Source organism: Coptis chinensis, chromosome 4 (genome assembly GCF_015680905.1).
Source record: "Coptis chinensis isolate HL-2020 chromosome 4, ASM1568090v1, whole genome shotgun sequence".
NCBI lineage: Eukaryota > Viridiplantae > Streptophyta > Magnoliopsida > Ranunculales > Ranunculaceae > Coptis > Coptis chinensis.
This window is the reverse complement of record NC_141459.1, coordinates 90321770-90344200: the sequence shown is the minus strand read 5'-3', so window position 1 is coordinate 90344200 and position 22431 is coordinate 90321770. Positions and strand designations below refer to the sequence as shown.

The 22431-nt window shown below is 35.4% G+C and overlaps 1 protein-coding gene across 1 annotated transcript; it reads right to left on the bottom strand.

Moving 5' to 3' along the window:
• Positions 1-454: 454 nt before the first annotated feature.
• On the bottom strand, positions 455-15222 carry LOC147505563 (increased DNA methylation 1-like). The gene is given in 12 exon segments (XM_086558059.1): positions 455-992; positions 1980-2135; positions 2138-2180; positions 2297-2338; positions 2341-2398; positions 3010-3099; positions 3360-3601; positions 6007-6086; positions 9633-9756; positions 11208-12908; positions 12911-14550; positions 14897-15222. Coding segments are annotated over 11 exon segments (4404 nt in total). The 5' UTR covers positions 14471-14550; positions 14897-15222; the 3' UTR covers positions 455-684.
• Positions 15223-22431: the final 7209 nt, after the last annotated feature.

The following is a 22431-nucleotide window of genomic DNA, read 5'->3' as shown; positions in this document are numbered from 1 at the left end:
TTTGAGTCTTTATACCCTTGTTTTTGCTTCACTCTTCCACCTTAGCTCAAATAGAGCACACCATGGACTTTTATTCATCAAAAAAAAACACCAAACATAATACCGATTTGCTGCAAAAGTCAACTATGGCACGCATCTCCTAGTATATCACAAATCCCTCTTTAGTTTGCTGCCAAGTATATCCATCTATCACAGTCTCCATCTCCAAATGTAGTTTACTGCAATTATTACGGAAAGTTTTAAACATTAGTCTGTAGAAATGGCATTTTCTACTTGGGATATGGCAATCCAGTTCAGGGGTTAAAGGTCGTCAGGTCAGAAGTTGGATCTCAATGTTCTCAGCAAACAACAAATTTAACATTGAGTTTCATCTGAACAAAGACCGCATAGTCTTCAAAAACCTTTTCCCTTTTCCATTGAATCTACCTTGAACAACACAGAATACATCCTAAACTTGAATTACAAATGTGTATTTTTTATTTTGATATAACAATTGTACGCTTGTTCCTTTTCAATTTCTATTATATCATGTTAATAGTTTCTATTCTCGATAAAGCCTTTCAGGCCTGCCGCACCATACATTTTGACCGCTCCCTAGCATTGCACGAGTTCTCTAATATAAAAAATCTACGTCCCGCACAATACATGGGCTCTTGCTACAATTGTGTTGAAAAAGGACTCCCATCACATGTATCCAACGTTTCTTCTTTTTAGACTGCAGCGATCAACATTACGAAAATTTTCATGTTCTCTAACTTCAAGAGTTGAAAGACAATCCGGGGACTGTGGTTTCTCAAGACATCTGTGCACAAGGCTTCCCTGCTCTTCACCCATTTGCAGCTTCTTGAATTCAAGCACACTTGCAGGTTCTGAGCCAACTTCTACAAAGCGACAGTTTTTGCTGGATTGTAGTGCAGACTCTTTGAGAATAGCCTTACGAAGACCATATTCCTCTGATATATCTAATCCTGAGAGCAGACCATTACTCGGACCTGCATTTTGCAAGAAACTTTTAAATGTCACACTTGCTGCACCTTTAAGGGTAAACAAAACCAAATGAAACGATTGGAATAAATGAAATTTAAATTTGAACAGAAGAAGCAAATTTGACTACCTCATTCTTTTTCTATCTGGATTACGAAAAATATTATAAATTATAGGACCAACTATATATCTGGAGGGTCCTCCAGGTCGTATATATTTCATTTTATTTTGTTGAAGAAGAAAATTTTAAGAATCAATCAGAAGAAAATTTTATATGGTTTAAATGTTTGAGTCGTTAGATCTAAACACCAAAAAGCATCATACCAAACCCCCCTCAGCAAAGGAGCTCAATGATACACCACAGAGACCATGAAAGAAGACACTGAAGCACTTCTCTTCTTTATTCCTGTTTCTGATTAATCGGTGGGTGAGATTTACTGCGAGGAAAGGGGATTATGGATGAGCCATTTGTTGACCAGTGTGGGATTGTGTTGTGAGGGCATCAATTTCCGCCTCCAGGAAGTGTATACTACAGGTTATTGCTATGGTAAGCCATCTCACAGTTGTCCAAACCTATCGGTTTTTTCGCCCAGCTAACACCTTCGGTTACAATGATGCTCACGTGGTATCTTAAGCTTCTACATTCTTGGTTTACAGGAAGTTTCATCCAGTTCGATGATCTACTTCAACGATCCCTGCCTTCAGGGAGTTGAATATGGAAAACAAGCAGAGTTGGTGGACGAGGCAAAGAGGGTAGAGCCATGATAAAAGCTGATTGGTTTGAGGTTTGCAATAAGTGGTGGATAGGGCAGGGCGATTTGGATCAGTAGCTGCAGCTTTGTTTATTTGCTTTTTAGCTTCATGATCTGTCGCTCCTTTTACTTCTGTTATATTATAATACTACCAAGAAAAACTTATACATGTAGATACCCAACCGGTGACTGGCAAGTGGCAACAATTAACCAGAGAACTGGAAAACCCACAGAAAGGACTACCTGCTTTGATATCCATAACTTCTTTCTTATATAAGCTCTTTTGTAGCGTTACTGTTCGAGGGAATGTCATAAAATTGATGCTGCTTAATTGCTCTTTCTCTTTCTCTTCCATGGGCGTGAAGCCAAAACCACAAGTCCATGTATCAACTAAACTCGAATAGCAGATACCACAAGCTTCTCAACCTTGCATGATATTAACATCTGCAATGCCAAGATAAGAATCTTAGAAAAGCCATAAACATACAAGGAAATGTAAGCAATAAGCGCGGCAGGAGTGTGTATCAATCATTGAACATGAGAGGTAATGTTCAAATTACCTCTTCAATTGCATTTATAAGGCGCCTACACATTCCCCTGGCGGGCGATTCTCACTGCGAGTGGCAACAAGGGGCATCTCTGCAACTGTGACTCCATGCACTCTGCATAAGAAACGATTGAGACAAATCTTTATTCTATATTTGAGAGATCAAGTTTGAGAAATTGAAACTGGAAAAGCTGCTTTTAAGCAACTAAATGATGTAAAAAAGAAAAAACGACAAAATGATGTCATTCATGTTGTCCTCTGTAAATAGTTTTGATAGTTTACGAAATCCCACCATCTTAAAACCTTACCTATGAAAGACCACTTCATGAGTGCAAACTCCGGGTTCAGATTTCTCATTTTATTTTTATTTTTGGGGAATGACTACAAAATGTTAATGGTAACTGTAGAAAGTAAGTTCACCACACTTATAGTATTACATTTCTCTTCTTCAAGATTTTGCATTCCTTAGAAGAAGAAATAGTATTAAGGAGAAAAACATTGTTGATAATTCAAGTCGGAGCCCAATTTTATATAATGAAAGGGCACAAAACACCACCTCGACCCCCCCTCCCTCACACAAAACCCCTAGGTGCCAATCAAGCATTCCATTTACCAGAAAGGAGAACAGTTCATAAAAGGTACAATTCCTTGGAATAATACACTAACACCGCGTAGGGGCTTCATTATAATAAGACAAATACTTTTATCAACATAATAAACTCTTACCTGATAGTTGCTGCTACTGAAATAAGCTCATCCCCCTTTTCCAAAACTGCAGTGTAGAAGCCTTGAAAATTCAGACGTGCAAAAGCAGAGCTGAAAATCACAGACAACAAATAAGTTTCACATTCAAAGTCAAGAAGGTACAGGACAAAGACCATAACGATGGAATAAAAAATTTCAGTAGAAACACATCACTGTACAATAGTATGAGGCCCTCTTTCAAAAAATACTTGTTTTTCTGGCAAAAAATATAAATAAACAGCAAACAACCATATTGAAGATGCAACATGCAAGAGAAAGAATGAGTATCAATATCAGTAAGAAAGGAACAGACTCTAATATAGGACACTCACCCCCAATTGTACAAGGCTTGTGGTATCATGTTTATTCCGGTTCTAGGATCCACCATTGGAAGAAAGCATTCCTCCATAATAGTAAGAGCAACAGCCAGTTTTGAATTGCAATCTGCTGTCAGAGCAAATCTTTGCGCAGAGTGAACTTTTGGGTCACCGTGGTTGCATCTCAGAAGAACCCATGAAAAGCCATCAGCAATAAGGTTTGAAATGCCAACACGAGACTGAAGACCGGAATAAACCTGCATGTACCAAATAGTCACTTTCTTTGCGTAACATAGAAGATAAAACCAAATAATAAGGTCACAAAATGGTGGACACGAAGCAACTTGAAACATCAAAAAGCAAGAGTTGCTACTTGGTGCAAATCAGCATGTACAGAAGATATCCATGGGTTGACCCCACCACCTGATACTTACAATCCCAAGAATTTTGAATCAATTGACCTGGAATGAATCGAAAGATGAACCAATGAGTTTTACCTTCTTGTTAGTTGGTAAATATCCTAGTTTGAGGAGGCCTAACCTTTCAATAGTAGTAAATGTTTGTTTACCAAAAATCCAGGGTTAGCACGTACCCTCACCCCTTATTTGGATCCACCCCTGCTAACCTAGACACAATTCCATCCACATACACGCACCATAACTCTTATTTCAATAGTAGATAGACTTCCGCAATTCATACAAAATCTCATCAACAAAGGAAACTGGATTCAATTGTCAACAAGGAACCCTGTTTTTCCACATTTATATATTCCTCACCCCTTTCTGCAAAGACTACGTGCTTTTTGAGACTTAATTCCAGTATACACTCTAGATAAGTAGGCAGCCATTAAAGGTCCATTCTCTTCCTCTACCACAAACAACACCCCTTATAGCTACATTAGTGTGGTTTGGACATTTTTTGCCAAACAGTATTATTACTTGTTAGAAATGAACCAGTGAGACCTTTCCACCAATCATACAAATATTTCTATCATTCAATCCCATGGTTTACCATGTAAACGAAATTACACATAGGCTGAGAGGCATGTTAAAAAGTAGAAAACTGAATAAAATCTGTTACATGGACATGCTTCTCTTGTAAATATGCAAAAGAAGCACATTCTCTGTATGGTGGAAACATCATACTTATTGTTTACTCAAAGCCTGAGTTCAAACTTCCATAGTTTTGGGAGAAAGTAGAAATCCTAAAGATAAGAGTTGAAAGTGAAGTGCTTAATACTGCACAACCAATGAAAAGGCACCTAGCGTGAAAGGATGAAGGTTGCTCCAAGAAGTTAGTCCCAAACTCCCAGTGTTAGGCTCCATGAAAGGCCTCAAGTAAAGACTGATCTGTACGTAGTACTGAGGTCTTTTGAGGAAAACCTAAGTCCTCCAGGAGGGCAAAGTGGGGACAGTAACAGCAGTAGAGTGGATCAGGTAGTCACAGTATCATATCCTAGCAGAGGATCTCTCGTCCTTGAAGAGTCGGAACTGGAATACCTAAGGGTGTAAGCTGGAAAGGCAACTAACTCAAAGTGGTGAAGGTTACACCAGGAGCTTAATCCCACATCTTTTGAATTCCATTCAGGACTTTAGGGAGGTGAATTATCATCTAATTGTTCACAGCCCAAAGTTGGAAGAGTTTTTCCTCTATAGTTACAACTTTATTATCCTAAACCCTTCAATCTGGTATTTCCCCGGTGACAGATCCTTAGACATTGGGCCTCCCAAGGCTTGCCCAAAGTTGGTAAAATTAAAGAACATTATGATGTAGTTTCCCCATCAAGGTTGTCCTTGTCCATATAATGGTAACTGATTTTTTCAATCTTAATATAACAAAGCTGTCCATACGATTAACTGACTTTCAATCTTAATATAACAAAGCTCTCTGCACATATTGTGAGACAAAGAAAACAAAACAATGAACTGAAGTTTTAGCTAAAACCAAAAATTGGACTAATTACGAATAACTATGCTATGGGACGAAAATCCTTGTACAACAACAATCCAAACATGCATTGCCTAACAAAATGTAACGAACATGATGCTATGTCGTCACAAACTCTTCCCTAATAGTATTGCCTCTTTCTTGTGAATTTTGAGGAATAGAATAGCTTTCAATCCACAAAATCAATTATCATACAACTATAACATTCATGAGATCTTTACAACAATATGCATTTTGAATAATATAAAATATTTCAACAATAAAAACACAAACACACACCGCAAGATAAATCTATGTCCAACTGCTTTTTTGTATCTTATTAAAATATTCCAGGATAACTCTTATATCATCCAGAAGCCAGGCATGGTTCACATGTACTTCTCGTTCACATGGATACTAAGTGGCTGGCTTTATTGGTAGGGGGGGGGGGGATGCAAATACGAAGCTACGAAAGAGAAAGCATTATCACTATACGAAATGAAGCAGCGGCTTCCTTAAATATGTATATTTTATACACAAAAATTTGGTACGCTGTCTGGCGCATATTGTCAATCATCTTTCTCAGAATGCATCCACCGGGTGCACATGTAACAAAATGTATGATTGGAGAGCCAACAAGGTTATATGTGCTCGGGAACATCAAAATTTTCTCTACCTACACCAAAATCCAGTCTTATGATTTAAGCATATTACAAAGAATCATACTGGAACATACCTCCTGACAACTTTCTCCACAAAACCAAGTATCAGAAACTTCTTTACAACAGCCACCTTTTGTGAAGCAAGCGCTGTGATCTGTTCAAAAAATAACAAATTATTAGGAACAGCATTACCAAACTAACATAATACTTTCTTCTATCAAAGCAGTAGACAGAGAGGAAACGTAATAGATTAACGTTATACACATCATCTACACGACTACATCTATGGAACCTTCACCAACCAAGGGTAATTATATAAACAATTATAACATGATATTGAAAAGAAAACAGCAATGGGAAAAAAAATCTAATCTTCTGCCATCCTAATGAAAGACTTGTATAATGATTTGCTTAGTTGTTTGCAAGGCGTGATGTAGCTTTTATTTGAAAATGGAGTGCTTATGGTCCATTTGGAAACCGACCACCTCATCGACCATTTGGGAACTTGGGGAAAGTTCTTAATGTCAAATATTGATCACCTCATCAGCTAGGAGTACAGTAGTAGAATGAAATTCAGTTTCTGAATCCACTGGGCACTTTTTTCCTCCGTGTGATAGAAAGGTCTATATGGGTGCATTCAGTAACCTATTTAGCAATAGTGAGGTTCACAAATCCAAAATTGCAACAATGGAATGTAATTTGCTCGGAACAGGAAAAAACGAGGATTGCAGGAGAAGAGAAGAAAAGTCTGCAAGGAAAGACCAACACATTCAACTCCACGATTTCAACTATTACTACCTGAATCCTAGAAATAGAAACAAAAACATCGTAATAATTGGATAGGACTAGCAACTGACTCCATTAAACAAAACCCAAAAAAACAAAGGTCCAAACTTCACTTACTATCAAGTAAAATGACTTAAGTTCCAATATCAAAACAATAATATGAATGCCTTATTAAATAATGACAGTTCGATTTAACCTGTTCATCACATAGCAAAGGAAAAAACTATAGCCGAAAATAATTTAAAACAAAACAGAAGGGAACAAAAAAGATGACTGAAACGCATATACATGCTTGTGCTGATCTAAAAATTTAAATAAAAAAACCAATAGACTATAAACTCTCAAATAGCTTATGCTCAACATAGAAATGAATTGCAACTGGAAAGATAAATAGACAGAAACACCATAACAAATTTTCACTCTTTTCACAGATGCCACTTGTTGGTTGTTACCTAAAAACCAATCCCATGGAATGATTTATGGAAACTGTGTATTCAAAATACCAAATTCTCTAACAGTGTAGTCCATCGTAGTTGACCAGCACGAGATACATATCCTTTATCACGAGTGGAAAATTTATTTAGTGCAAGGGAAAGCATGAATATTATCCGAGAAGAGAAATGATTACTACAACTGCATATATGAGAATGACTGGGTGGGTAAGATATTAAAAATGAGATCAAAGAAACATGTCATTGGTTAGGAGCAAACAGAACTTCTAGAAATACACAGAAGTTATTGTGAATGCAAAGCTAAAAATGCATTTCAAATAAATATCTACAAATAGACATAAGTAGCACTATGTTGCCAGCAAATCAACATTAAGCAGGCAGCTCCCACCCCACCGGAGCTACTTTCATCATGCCTTTTATTCCCCTGAGAACCTAAACAATCAACACACGCACTACCTTACCAGTAAATTTAATCCACACCAAAACACCAAAAAAAAAAAAAAAAAGAGAGAGAGAGAGAGAGAAAAATGTAATAAGTTTTCTTTTATACTTTTCAACAAAGAGAACTATATAAGCTCGAGGTCTTCAACCTAACTTCCAAAATCAGGTGCTCATGCATGCAGTTTAGGTTTGAAAATTAAGAGTTTTTAAGGGGGAACAATTAATTAGAAATACAATTTAAAAGCATAAAGGGCAATACTACTAAAAAGGAAATAAAATTATTATTAGAAAATGTGTATCAAGTGTACGTAAGATAAGGAGACAAAGACCATATTTAATTAAAAAAAAAGTCCGTCAACTTTCATAAAGAGTCCTACTTACAAAATGGGGAAGACTCGATATTCTAAAGTTCCATATCCAACAGAAGATACAAATTAACAAGGGCTGGACATGCAAGAATTATAAGTTTAAAGATTTAGCATTACGAAGAAAGTTAATTAGACATATCAATGTTATTGTTTGATCTGACCTAAATTACTTGGCTTCTCAGGAATTATGTTTGGTTTAATCGAGGAATACATTAGGGAACTAATAGAGCAGATATGTACATAAAGGCAGACCAGTAAAATGTTATTAGATAGAAACTGCTTTTAATAAACTATTATGTAATTCATTGACACAGTTCTCTCACTAACTTTCTTAACGAGGCAAGCTCTCGAAATCTGGAAGAACTTCTATACAAAATGTGAATAAAGAGGACGCTGTGGGAACCACTGGTTTCCGAGTAGCTAGAGTACATTTTAACAGAGTTACTTGTGGCAAAGTTTAACTCAGATGTCAAGTATAGAGGAGGATGTCATGATAACTCTGAAATCCTGTTCATGGAGTAAGCATGAATAAATTATTAAGTATCTACCATAAGACATGAATTGAGACTTATCAACTTGTCATATGCATAATCCAATTGGAAGCAGGGAACAGGGAAGTATAGTTTGTGATTATTGCTAGAATGCTAGATATTCTCGTGCACTAGGAAAATAGTAAAATAGCCAAAAATGTTAATTTCTCGAAAGCTCAATAGTGTTTGTACTACAAAAACATGCCAATTTTGGAAGAATACACCCCAGATGATCATATCTTCATACCCTATTTAATCAATGAATAATCTACGCCAATCACAAAAAAAGTGATCCATACTCTCAAGTACAAAAGAAGTGAAGGGACCTCTTCAATGAAAAAGGATATGTTGTTTCTTTCATTAATTTGTTACTGCCATCCTATCATTCCCTTCAGTTCCCTGATCGTTGGATCTCCTTTTCCCACTCTTGTCTTTATATTTTTTTTTCCTTCTTCTTTTTCCCCTCTTAAAGTAAGTATGCTTGACCAGTTAACCTTCTCAATTCTCAAAAATACTTGCAAGTGCCAACTAGCAAAGTTGGTAAAACCTTTGGGTGATGATACCAGAGGTCTGGGGCTCGAACCCCACCAGCATCAAAGAGTTACTGATCTCATTTAAAACAGGCTTGCCAATAAATAAAAAAAACGGTTAATTACATTTTCAAACTTTTAGTAAGATCGGGGAACTTGAATCGTCTTTCTCCCAAACCACGTCCATACAGTTACTTTCTTTTTATCCACTTTTTCTCAATAGGTAATCTTTTCTATTATCAGCTTTCCTTTTTTTCCTTTTCTCGATCAGTAATGTGTATGTTTAAGAAGGCAACTTTGTAGGATGAGATCCCACTCCGATACAACAAAGGTGAAGTGAATCACAAGAGCAATACAAGAAAAAACTACAACGGAGAGAAATTAAAGCAGTCAATTTTTGACAATGTAAAGTTCTGTTCTACTTTCCACAGTTTAAGATTTAGTACTCAACTGTACTGACCTGAGGATAAATATATAGCAATGAATCATTGACGATTTTGTTTTTTATTCAAAGAAATGATCCACAAAGCAATCAATATTAAATCAACTGGATAATTAATTTAATCACCACAATCTAAAGGGGAAAAAGTTACATTTATCATCGCACTGTGAGCATTTTAATAAGATCGCTGTACTTGAATCCTTTTTCTCCCGGACCACATCCCTGCAAATCTGACAAGTACAGCTCGGGCAATACCAGTTTCCTTCAGGGAGCTCCTGAAGTCAAAATTTGAAAATTTAAACCAATATCAAAGACCATGCAGAAAGTTATATTACTTAACAAAAAGCATAAATAATTGTGAACAGATGTACAATAAAGAAAAAGCAACACAAACTTCATGAAGGTAATCCAAGAGAAACAAATAAATGATAAATGCATTCTTACATATGATGTGGTTGTGCAATTTAAAGAGCTTAGAAAAGAAGCCACATACTGATGATGGTCTTTTCATTTATAGAAAAAAGAAGATGAAGTAGCAAACCATGGTGAAAGGTAAGAATGTAACAACCCACACAGCCACACATACACATACACATACACATACACATACACATAAACATAAACATAAACATAAACATACACTAAGTGTACATATGAAGATCATGTCAAGAAAAGGATCAGTCAAATTGAATATGTTGAACTTGTCATAGTGGTGATTAAGTTTGGTCCTTTGGTTTTATATATCAGTCTACACTTATTTTTAACTCTATCCATAAGGCTAGACATGCTCAAATGAGCTCCTTTTGAAAGGGTGATCTTCATGCTGGGGAGATCATCTCACCAAAAATCAGCCCATAATTCATGTGATGAGTACACTTTTTTACTGTGGAAAACTATCAACTTTTTACGGTGGTACACAAGAAGATTGTCTGAAACATGTAAAACAATGTTTTGTCAAGGAATAATGTTTTTATGGTTCTGGTCAGTAAAATACATATCAGAGAATAAAATAAACTGAACACAAAATGCTTTGACAAAAAATAATATGAACAGAAAAATCAACAAAGAGGTATTGCGAGTTTTGCGACCCAAATGCTCCATAATAGTAGTCAAAGGTTCATCAAATATGCCACATAGACCACTTCCAATGCCTAATGCTCCAAAACAGTTACTTGACATTTTAAATTTTGACTGATAAAAATATTAGGATTTTACCATATCAGTCAAGCATGTATATGAAACTAAGTTGACATGAAAAATTTATGGTCAACTCGGGAAGTATGCCCATGTTTCTCCACAATAACAATATGACTCAGAACCTCTTCAAGGCGGGAAAGTTCTCTAGTTTTTCAGTTTTTGTAGTTTATCAATTTATCAAAAAAAATGCTACTTTATGCAAGAAAATGAATTTCATAAGATCTTTTGAAGCAAGAAAGTCCTGTTATCTTTTACCAGAAACAGAATGAACGTCGTTTCCAAGCTTTCAAGGAGTGGATTACTATGACTTTATTTGTAATTGGGACTCTCTTGTACTTTGAGGTTGTATGGGTATATATGTAGGATCTAGTAGCTTCTTGCTACCTACGATCATTTATGTAGTATGTATATGTATATGAGTTCAATATTGAATGAATGAAATCAAATTTTACCGATCAAAACAAAAAAAAAATGAACATCTTATAAACAAAACATTGTTCAAAAGGAACAAACTAGGTGAAAGACGAACCTTATCAGACAAGCAAGTCTGGTGAAAGGTAGACGGGCAATTATCGCAACATATCAACTCACCCCCATCACCACATATTCCACATGTATCATCATTCTCATCTGCCTCACCGGCTTCTAACTCTTGTCTTCCATTTCTCCGGGCCTTGTATTCAGCTGACCATGCCTGAAGCTGGCATAGGGTGATTGATCTACCGGACTCCATGAAAAGGTTTGAACAGGGCCTGTACAACTTGAAACCAGCATGAACCTTGAACTCAGACACAGAAAGAAGTTTATTGCAGCACTTACATAGGATTCCATCTTTTGTCACCCAGCCATCTTTAACTACTGCATCATCCTTTGGGCTCCGATACTGGAGAACTTCATTCACGTAAACAACACCCACATCAACCAACCAGGACAACACTGTTCTTGCTCCCGAGGAGGACCACTTCCCATCTGTATACTGCTTTCCAATTAGCCCAGGACTTCTTGGGAGCAACTTGCAACTGCCTTTTCGACTCTTGTGCCTTCTTTTCACACCTTTTTTCTTACCAGCTTTATGGGTAGACTGTTTGCTCGGAGAGCTGAATTTTTTGTTTACTACAAATGCCGCAATCAAAAGGTCATCATCTTCAATCTCGCGTCCAGGAAACCTCTTTCGTTTCTTTCCATTGTTGAAATTTGGTTTTCTTGACTTGGTCATTTTTCTGAAAGTACGAGGGTCCAGGCACTCATTATTCACATGCAAAGGGACTTCAGCTGCAGCATTGCGGAAGCTCGATTTCACATAAATATTTCCATTAGAAGAAATAGAAACCAATTCTTCATTATTACTTCCCTCATGCTGAAACTTCTTACATTTTGACCTCCTCAGAGAATGATGACGTAAAGAGCCGAGAGACAAGGATTTCTCACAGGTTTGACCGTTGATTGTATCATCTTCACAGCATTTATGCCCTTTTTTTGACAGTCGACCGATTTTGACATCTTGGCAGTTTCCTGATTCAATGGTGTCGGGCACAGATAGATCCAACTTCCCAGGTTCACTGTATAATTTGGTGAGTTTGATTTCTGATATTTTCTTGCATTTCTTATATGTCTTCTTTGTCTGAAAATTTCTGAAAGCTGCAATTTTTTGTTCCATCTCAATGTTGGAGACTTTAGCAACATCCGCAGAATCTCGGGCCAAGGTGACATTTTGCAGTGGTCCTTCCAGCTGGAAATATCTTGACTTTGTCGTGATAACTTCTCCATATCTGGAAGTTGTCACCAGATTTCGTGAATGACCTGCAGAATAATTCAAATCTGAAGATGTGCTATCTGAGTCGTATGGACTCTGATTTCCCTCCCACTCTATAATTGCTCCAAATTTTTCACCACTTTCTTCGCAATCATTAACTGACATATCTTGAATAAGTTTGATAGAACTTTGCTTTATACACCTAGATTTCTGTCCACCAACATTTGGAATAGTTATACTGCTATCCTGCCGAGGGAAAACATTGACTGTCCCTTCAACATCAATATCTTCACTTTCATAAGCAACTGGAACATCATGGAGGTATGTATCTTCTTGGGGAAAGGAAACACTCGGCTGACAACCTTCCAAAGAACCATGATATGAAGTCCTTATCTTACTCCTGAAGGTTCCCGGACACTGTTCACCAATTGCATCATCACTTTCTGTGTCTACAGATACACTTCTTTCCTCTCTCAAACCTATAGATACGCTTTCAAAGCTTTAAACAACCGTCCCTGCCTCTTGTTATCAAAAATGGGAGAACTACCATTCTTGTGATACTTACTGCAAACTCGTCGATTACAATCAGCCTCTTTCTCTGCAATCTTTCTAGCAAAGCGAGTACCATGAACACGAGTCCCTGCCTGAAAAAGTGTATTGCCCATTACAGAAGAAGGCGTCCGATCCTTCAATGAGAATTTCCCCTTACGTCGCTTTCTTGATCTGAGCTTTGCCGCTAAAACATCTTTTCTCATCCTCAAATCGAATAATGAAGTGGGGACTGCTTTAACCGGTTTTCCATCTCTTAGAGAACTTAGTTTTCTATCAATGAGTATTAATGTAACAAAGGGATCCAAAAGAGTCCATTGACGAGCCAAGGCAAGAGAAGCTTCTACATGCTGCATTTCTCTTTCCATATATGCTAGTGTCTCTGATATGTCAAGCCACAATTCATCGATTGTAGACCACTGCTTCCCACTTTCTTTGTTCAGCGAATTGGACTTACGAGAAAACAAACTTTCACCACATGATCTCCAAGCTTTATGCAATTCATAAAAAGCCTTCCCCTTAGGTGATATATAAACATTCTCCTGATAATTTCTGTTTTTTCTTTTTCGCTTATCAAGAGACCAGCCCATGGAAATGAATAATTGATTGAGATGGAAACGAAGACGTTTGCGTTGATCCTCTATGCAGTTGGGTCTGTATGTCATATCTAGTATATCTGTGTTCAGAATAACAGAATCCTCGGAGCTTCCATTGTCACCTTTGATGGCTCCAGAACAATGAGCAGCACATGCATCGTCAACCAAAAGCTTCGATACAATTCCCTTGTGAGAAATCGGTGATGCGATAGGTATACACTCGGTAGCTTCCTCTCCATCTGTCCTAAGAAATTCTAAGCATTCACTTTTAGAGACTTTTACAACTGTTTGACTCCCACTGTCTACTTTCATATGTTGCTCAGGAAGATAAAAGCTTGATACAATACACTGACAGGAAGATTCAACCAAATTACATCTCAATACTCGATCGCCATTGGATGAATCTAGACGAAGCATCCCTGGAGCTACCTTGTCAAAGGAGCTCAACTGATATAGATTTTTCTTCTCATTGGGCAAACAATCAGACAATTTTTCATCCACAGGCACAGAACGCTCAACAACTGAAAACTTAATATGCTTACAACTCACACCAGAGAAATTCCTTGGACCGCAATAAGAATCTTCTCGTGCAAAACCTGAATTAACAATCTCTCTACTTTCTCCTTCTTCATTCTTCTTCCCATTAAGATAACCATTATCTGCTCTACAAGAATCCTCCAGACGTGAACCTTTCACTGAATTCTCGCTGTTTGAACTGAAAACAACATTTGCATGCTTGTTATCCTCACGCCCAAAATCAAGACATCTTTTCTTATTGCTTCCAGCATCGTTTCCATAAAATATCTCTTCGAAGATCCGACGTTCCGCAATTGAACCCTCAAATCCATCATCATGTAAACCCTCGATTTTATCACCAAATAACATTCTTGTCATCTCCTTCAAATCCCACTTGTGCTAAAAAAACTTTCCTTCCATCAGAAATCCAGTAGCTCCAACGCACAATAGTTCCACATCTGGGAAAACACAATATCATAACAGAGAAAGCAACGAATATATAAAAAAATATATATATATACTGCATTACTTTTATATATCATTTACATAATAACACAAGTACATGAATAATACCAAAGACAAACAGAGCTCAAAATTACAAAAAGGAAAAAGAAACCGAAAATTTGCAAATTAACAGTTGAGTGAGTGAATCAATGATTTGCAGAGGTGAATCAGAGTTGGCACAACATAATACGAATAATGAAATGGGATCTATCTATCCAAAGTTTAACCCATATCATTTGAATCAAATCAAATTTCAAACAAACGGATAACAGATAATAAAAAAAATAAAAAAAAACTGACCTTGGAAATGTCGGCGAGAAATTATAAGGGAAAGAAAATTAGGATTTGAAGGTTGTTGTTGATGATGTGTTTTGCAGCTGAGATTTGTTGTGGGCTGAGCAGCGGAAGAAGAAGAAGTGGCAAATGTGAAATGAGGAGTAGCCTCGCACTCCCTTGGCGTCATCGCCTTTTCTTTTCTTTTTTGTTTTTTAAACTCAAAATTAAAATAATAATAATAATAATATTTATTTCCCAACAAACACTCTTGTAATAATAAGTTGTAACGTAAAACTGTTATTACAGTTTTACAAACTAGTACATTGCGCAATCAGAGATCAGAATGTCAGGGAGAGAAGATTGATTTATAAAGAGGGTTAATTAAACGTTATTTTTTTTTCAAATATAGATGGGAAGCAAAATAAAATTTAAAATTTGAGTGAAAGACGAGAAAAGATGACTATGGTAACACCATATAATTATTGTAATTATTTGGCCCAACTACCGCATGAATCCTAAAAACACGATACAGTATATTGGAGGTTCAGATAGAGAGAATAATTATAAGGTTTTAAAATGGATTGATGCATTATGTGCCCTTTCATACAACTAGCAAGATGCATGTGTTCTGCACGTGGTTTACAAACAAATTTATTATAAAGTATATATGAAGGTTAGAGCATCTCTAAGTGGTAGTATAACCTGCTAAATTCTTCAAATTTGAAGGAATACTTCATAATTTTCCGAAATTCCAACTCTAGGTGGTAGTAAATTCGGTCGTATAACTTGTTCGTTCGCATTCTTGTTTGCAAATTTGACAATTTGAATGCGGATGTGGAGCGACATTGTAAATATCACCCCAATTTTTTTTGACTTTGACCAGCATGACGCGCCAGTAGTACTGTTGCACGCCTACTAATGTCGCGCGAAGTTTTTTTTTTTTTTACTTTTTAAATTTGGTGCGACAGTGGGAATGTCGCGAGAGTTTTTTTTTCAACTTGGGGACGACAGTCGCAATGTCGCGCAAGGTAGTCTTATTCCAAATTTGCAAATGATATTTGCGACCACCTAGAGTTTATCAAAATTTGCGACCAGCTTCTTCAAAAAAATTCTTCAAATATGAAGAGTATGCTACCACCACCTAGAGATGCTCTTAGTAAAGTATGCGAATTTGGGTGATGTGAACATTGTTCATGTGTAATATGCATATATAGCTAGGGACTTCTTTAAAATTTGTTTGACGACCATTACATTTAAAACACGTCCTAAAGCACCAATCTATTATGGAATTTATTATTGATTGGGTTTTTTTGAAGAAAATGAATTGCATCATAACTTTTGACATGCATTCTGATATTGACGGGGTAAGTTTATCATGCCCGAAATATAAATAACACTTATAAGCAAAAGGCAGAGGGAGACTCCACTTATTGGTTTGAAGCATAGAGTGCCAAAAAGCGCCTAAAGATCATGCATGGTTTTGTTCATGTAGCAAAAATCTATCTTTGTTGCTTTCATCACTACACTTTGAGGGGTGGGTAAGGCCCAATACAATGAAGCTTTGGTCCGATCCGGCCCATCTTACAATACTATAATGAATAAACCAGGAAATACCTCCAGTAATAATAACCACTACTCTCGGCATCCAAAAAAAAATACGAATACTATACTAACATGTTTGAGTATGGAATTAGTTCCCTTCTCCATAATCCACATACCTTATGATGCTAAGCTAGCATGTATTTTCCGTCTTCAAAATCATGATGTTCAATCTAACACTTTACATTTTATATACAAATTAATTGGTGACTGAAATTACAAACGCAATACATGCAATCAAACACAATTCCAAAAGGACTAAAAAAAATTACAAATTAATAAGTTGTTCCTAACAGTCACTTCAAGATAATTTATAAAACAATCAGAAAAAAGAGCAAATACTTGTCAGTGCGGTTATCATATGAATTAAGAGAATAAAATCCCTATAGAGTAGATAGATAAAAGACCGAATAGAAAGAAAAAATTTAAAAAGAACATGTATATTGGCTTGCACTCATCACCATGCATACCAAAAAGGGTGAACGCATATAAACCTCCATTATCATTTGCAACATACGCTAAAGGAAATATCATAGCAAATTGTAAATTAAAAATGATTTGTTCAAGTTTTTTTTCACAAACACATACATAAACTTGATAGTAATATTTTTTTTTTTTGGTAAGACTGTTTTAAATGAGATCAGTAACTCTTTGATGCTAGCGGGTTCGAGCCCCAGATATCATCACCCAAAGGTTTTACCGACTTTGCTAGTCGGTACCTACCAAACTTGATAGTAATCGAGACATTAGAGGACCGAAACACTTCTTCATATTGATGAACAACTCAATTTAATACTAAGCATATCTATAAATCACTTTGATACAAAACAAGATTTGGAGGAAGTAATTAATCGATGTTTTAGGGGAGTTAAAAAAAAACAAAAAAACAGTTAAAACAGTAAAAGTTTCAAGCTTCGTTCCCCGTCTCGATATCCATGGAGGGTACATAATCGGAGTCAACATTATCCATGGCCTCGTCATCACTGATAACTATAACCCCTAGATTGGCAAGTGCGTGCTGCAAATTTTGAACTTGGTGTTATAGTATTAGGCTTCAGTTGCGAACTTATGATATTTCGTTCCGAATAATTACTTGGTTTCGAAGATTTTGGACTTGCATACGTGTTTCACGTAGTTCACGAAAGTTAAAATCAATGATCTCAATTGAGGTAGCTAACGGCCGCCCTTGCCGACACTTGTTTTGAATTATCCCTGTATAGTGTGGGCAATCCAAAAAATCTCATTTTTTTAGGCTACAATTTAACCCATACCTCATACCTGCCGTTGATGAAATTCGATCCGTACGATGGTAATTGCATTCTTAGGATCCGGGACACCTCATCGAGTAAGTTCTTGAATGAAATAGGAATCTTGTTGTACTCCATAGCCTGTAATTAAATCTCCAAAAAAGGAAAACGAATTTGTTAGAAGAAGTTTACTAAATTTGAAATAATATAAAATTTTCAAATATAACAGTGGATAACACAATAAAAAAGTATAACATACCTAGTTTGTCCACTTGAAGATTTAGAGTATGAAAAGGCAAGGAGACTAATAGTTGAGGAAATGTAATAATTGTTTTGTTGTTGTTGTTGTTGTTGTTATGTGTGTGTGTGTTTTAAAATTGAAGATGCTCTAATAACAATGACGGTGCCAAAATGACCACTAATAGATATATTCACAAAAACAAAATAGGCATATATAGTGCGAGGTTACATACCGGTGCTTTGCCGAACATGTTTGCCAACCTCTCTAGCTAGCATACGATACCATTTCATTTTACGATTGACAAAGCCTGATGAGAAGTTTATCAAACTATATATATAATAACGATGAACTGAATAACATATAAGCCAAAAAAAAAGATGTAACACTCTCAAAAATATATTGATTTGGACAAATTCATCAAATATTTAATTTTGTCGTCTAGAACTTGTCAATCAATAAAAATCTCAAAAAATACAAAATAATCAATAAAATATTATTATAATAGTGGTAAGTGAGGTTTCGATCCACATCTTAAAGTAAATAACCAAGGGAGAAGAAATTTCATAAACCAATAGCTAACTTGGTAATTAATATTAAAACAATTGTTGAGAATTTATAATTTATTATCTAAACTAAAAATAAAAGTAACTTGTAAGGAAATAATAACTAACTAAATCAATTAATTTTCAAAGATCAATTTATCAAAACCCTTGGTAGAAAGTGACTAACTCACCAACAATTATTGTATTTCATTTTTATACCTCTTGTTAATTTCTCTGAAACTTCACTAAATCTTAAATGCTAGTTCTAGAATTAGTGGAAAATATAACTTTAAGAACATGATAAAACATCTCAATATTAAATTCAATCATCTATTCTCTTTGACTCAAATGATGAATTTTTAGGCATTCAACGTCCATAATAAGAAGTATAAAAAATCCCAAAAATCCTTAATAATTAATAAAGTTGAGTCTAAAAGATTTTTAACAAAATAAATAAACTAACAATGATAGAAACCATGCACATTTAACCTTAGTGTAAAAATCAATTAAAAAGATATATCATTGTATTTCATGAAATATACATATAGTAAAATAACAAGAATTTCATGGAGATCTTTCACTTCCTACCATAAGGTGGAAACTTAGCCCTCCATGCTATTAATTAACATGAAATAATAATTAAAGAGAAGAGATATAATAAGTGTTGAAACCGCCTTTATATGTTACACATTCTATAACACTCTTCCTCACTAATTAAATGAACTAATTAAAACTACAAAACAAAATTTCTACTAATTGAATACTATAATGGAGATAGAATGGGAGTGTCTTCAATGCCAATTTTCTTCTCTATTTATAGCTTCCACAAACAAAATTTTGGTGCATATAATATCTTATTCACACAAAATGGAAATAATCTTTATGATATGGGAAGAAAATATAAGATAAAAAAATATAGGAAATGGAATATAGAAGAGATATTATCAAGGCATGAGGAAGGAAGAAAATATTAATTGGTAATCAAATAAAAGATAAAATGAAAATTATATGATTTTGAATTATGAATGGAGTGATTGGCAAGAATATGGAAGATATGGGGGAATATATATGGTGAAAAAATATATAAGGTATTAAGGAATGATTTGATATAATAAAATCAATTGAATAAATAATTAATGGAAATAGGGATATTTAATGTGGTGAAAATAGTAAAAATATATGGTGGTAGTTGCAATTATCATTTCTTGATCCATTTCCTTTCATAAATATCAATTCTCTAACATTTTATTCCATTCTTGATAGCATAATTTATTTCATAAGCTCTCATTTATTGATTCTTTAAATGATCCTCATTGGCTCATGGGATCGGGTTTTGACCAACATCTTCAATTCATTTCCTACAAAAAAATATTAAACCAAATTAATAAAACTTATTTTGCATAAGACTTTTCCAAAAGACTACACATATACATGCAAATAATCCGTTATGGCAAAAAGAATGTGCATAATGCAATGAAATAAATATAATGTATGGTTTTATGTAATAAAAAATACTAAATTAAGCATGAATGATATAAAAATACAATTTTAGGACTATCAAAGATTACCGAAGTATTGAATTTGTAGAAACTGCGTTGCTTGAGCCAAGGTATCCTCATGTACAATCACGTCTAAAATATATTGAATGTAGACTCACGTGTTACTGCAAATCTATTAGGAAAATGTTAGCACCAGCCACTAATGTGTTACTGAAAAAGTGAATCGAATTGATTCGGTCAAATCAAAACGACAATGGATGGAGGATGTATCCACTCTCACAGGCATTTTTACAAAATAAGGGTGATACTAAACTACATGAAACAATGGTCAATTGAATAACATCTACTTCGATCTAGCTCGTAGGCAAAAATACATGTTTTTATGATTGAAATCTAAACTTATTCATTGCAACAGTTACTTCCATAGGATAAAATTAAATAGCCACACCTCAACAACCTCCAAAGGATAAAATTAAACAACCATGCCTCAACAACCTATGAGATTGTAGCACAATAATGCAAACACCCAATCCATTGCTCCTTGAAATTACACTTTCCTCTAGTCTTCCATGATAAATACTTACGTTTTTTTTTATGAAATGATGTTGGAGTTGGGCAGACCCCACTTGTATTAAAGCATCAAATAAGTTGAAGTTACATCTTCCTCTAATAGTACTTAGAGCATTACAAAGGGAAGGAATGAAACAAATGTAATCATGAGAGAAAATGGAGAGCTTAGCTAAATGATCAACAACTTTATTAACCTCTCTGTACACATGGGTGAAGGATATATCAGAAAGACTTGTAGAATATCTTTTGATGGCAGCAACAACATTTAAGCAATGCCATGGTGCATACTCAACACTTTTCAGAATTTGAATAGCTCTCATAGAGTCAGATGACACCATTATTTTGTTGAAGCTCCTGCTAACACAGTCACTCAATCCCACCTCAATCGCCTTCAGCTCTTGAAATAAGACTAACCTGGTACAACCACCACCTGAGTAGGCAAAAATAGCCTCTCCATTTTCATCTATGGCTATACCTTCATAACTTGCTCCATGAGAATTCAGGGAACCATCTCCATTCAATTTTATATACCCTAGTTGAGCCATCTACATTGTTGAATCTGCCTTTGCTTGTACTTGAAAGTTAATCTAAGTCTCTCTGCAACCACTCGAAGCTTGATAGAATCTGTTATTTCATCGACCTTTACTTCCAAATAGTACTTCATATCAGTCATTATTATCCTGCTGACATCCCTAACATCCATAAAAGCCCCTTCAAACCTTATGTTGTTGCACTCCTTCCATATATATCCAATCACGACACAGACAAACACTTTATAAAGCTCTACAGTTGTAGACTTACCTCGCAGAAAATTGAGAATATAACACCATTCCTGATTGCTTGAATGATGCACATGATTGCCTAATCCTAGTTCATGTTTAACTGCAGCCCAAACTGTTTTAGAATAGGGACATCAAAGAACATGTGCTTGATATTTTCTTTACTATTGTTACATAAGCAACAAGAGGAAGAGTTTAAGACTTTCTTATGGATAAATCTATCTTGGGTAGGTAAACTACCCGAGAAGAGTTGCAAGCATTAAAAGAATATTTGGGAATCACCAATTTTCCCCATACTAGCCCAAACCACTTCACTTTTCGTCTAGTCCTTCTTAAACTCTGGTATGCAGATTTAACGGTGAAGTCACCTGTTACAGACTCAGTCCAAACTACTTGGTCCTCATGAAGCTCATGAAAGATTTCAATACTCAAGATATTGGATTTGAGTGTACCTTCTGGAAGATTAAGGACTAAAGAATTCTGTTGGCCTTGTTCCATCAATTCACTAACTTTTGCATCTTCTGGTAAGGAAATAAGAGCTCTAGCTTCAATATTAGAGTACAATGGCGAGCCCATACACCATATGTCATGCCATAGGAATGTCTGAGAACCTTTTGCAATTTATATTTCTGATGAATCTCTGAGCATGCTTCCTATTATTTAAAATGGACCTCCATGACCAATAACAGTCTCTAGGAATTGTCATAGTCCAAAAGTATTTGGATTTAGTTTGTTCCTTCCAAATCCAACAATTTCATATATTATTCTTTCTTCTTGCTATCTTGTAAATGAGTCCACATAAATCACTTCTATTCCAAACAATTGAATCCACTATACCTAGTCCACCTTCTTGCTTACTATATAGTAAATTCTCTCTACAAGTCTGACATTTTTTTTTTCCATTAGAGGACCACTCCAAAGAAATTTAATGCATATCTGAGAAACCTTAAGCAATACACTCTTTGGTAGAAGGAAAGTTCTAGTCCAATATGAGTGAAAAGAGGAGAGTACTTATTGTATGAGTTGAAGTCTTCCTACATGGCTCAAGTGAATACATTTCAATTTGTGATTCTGCCAGTGAC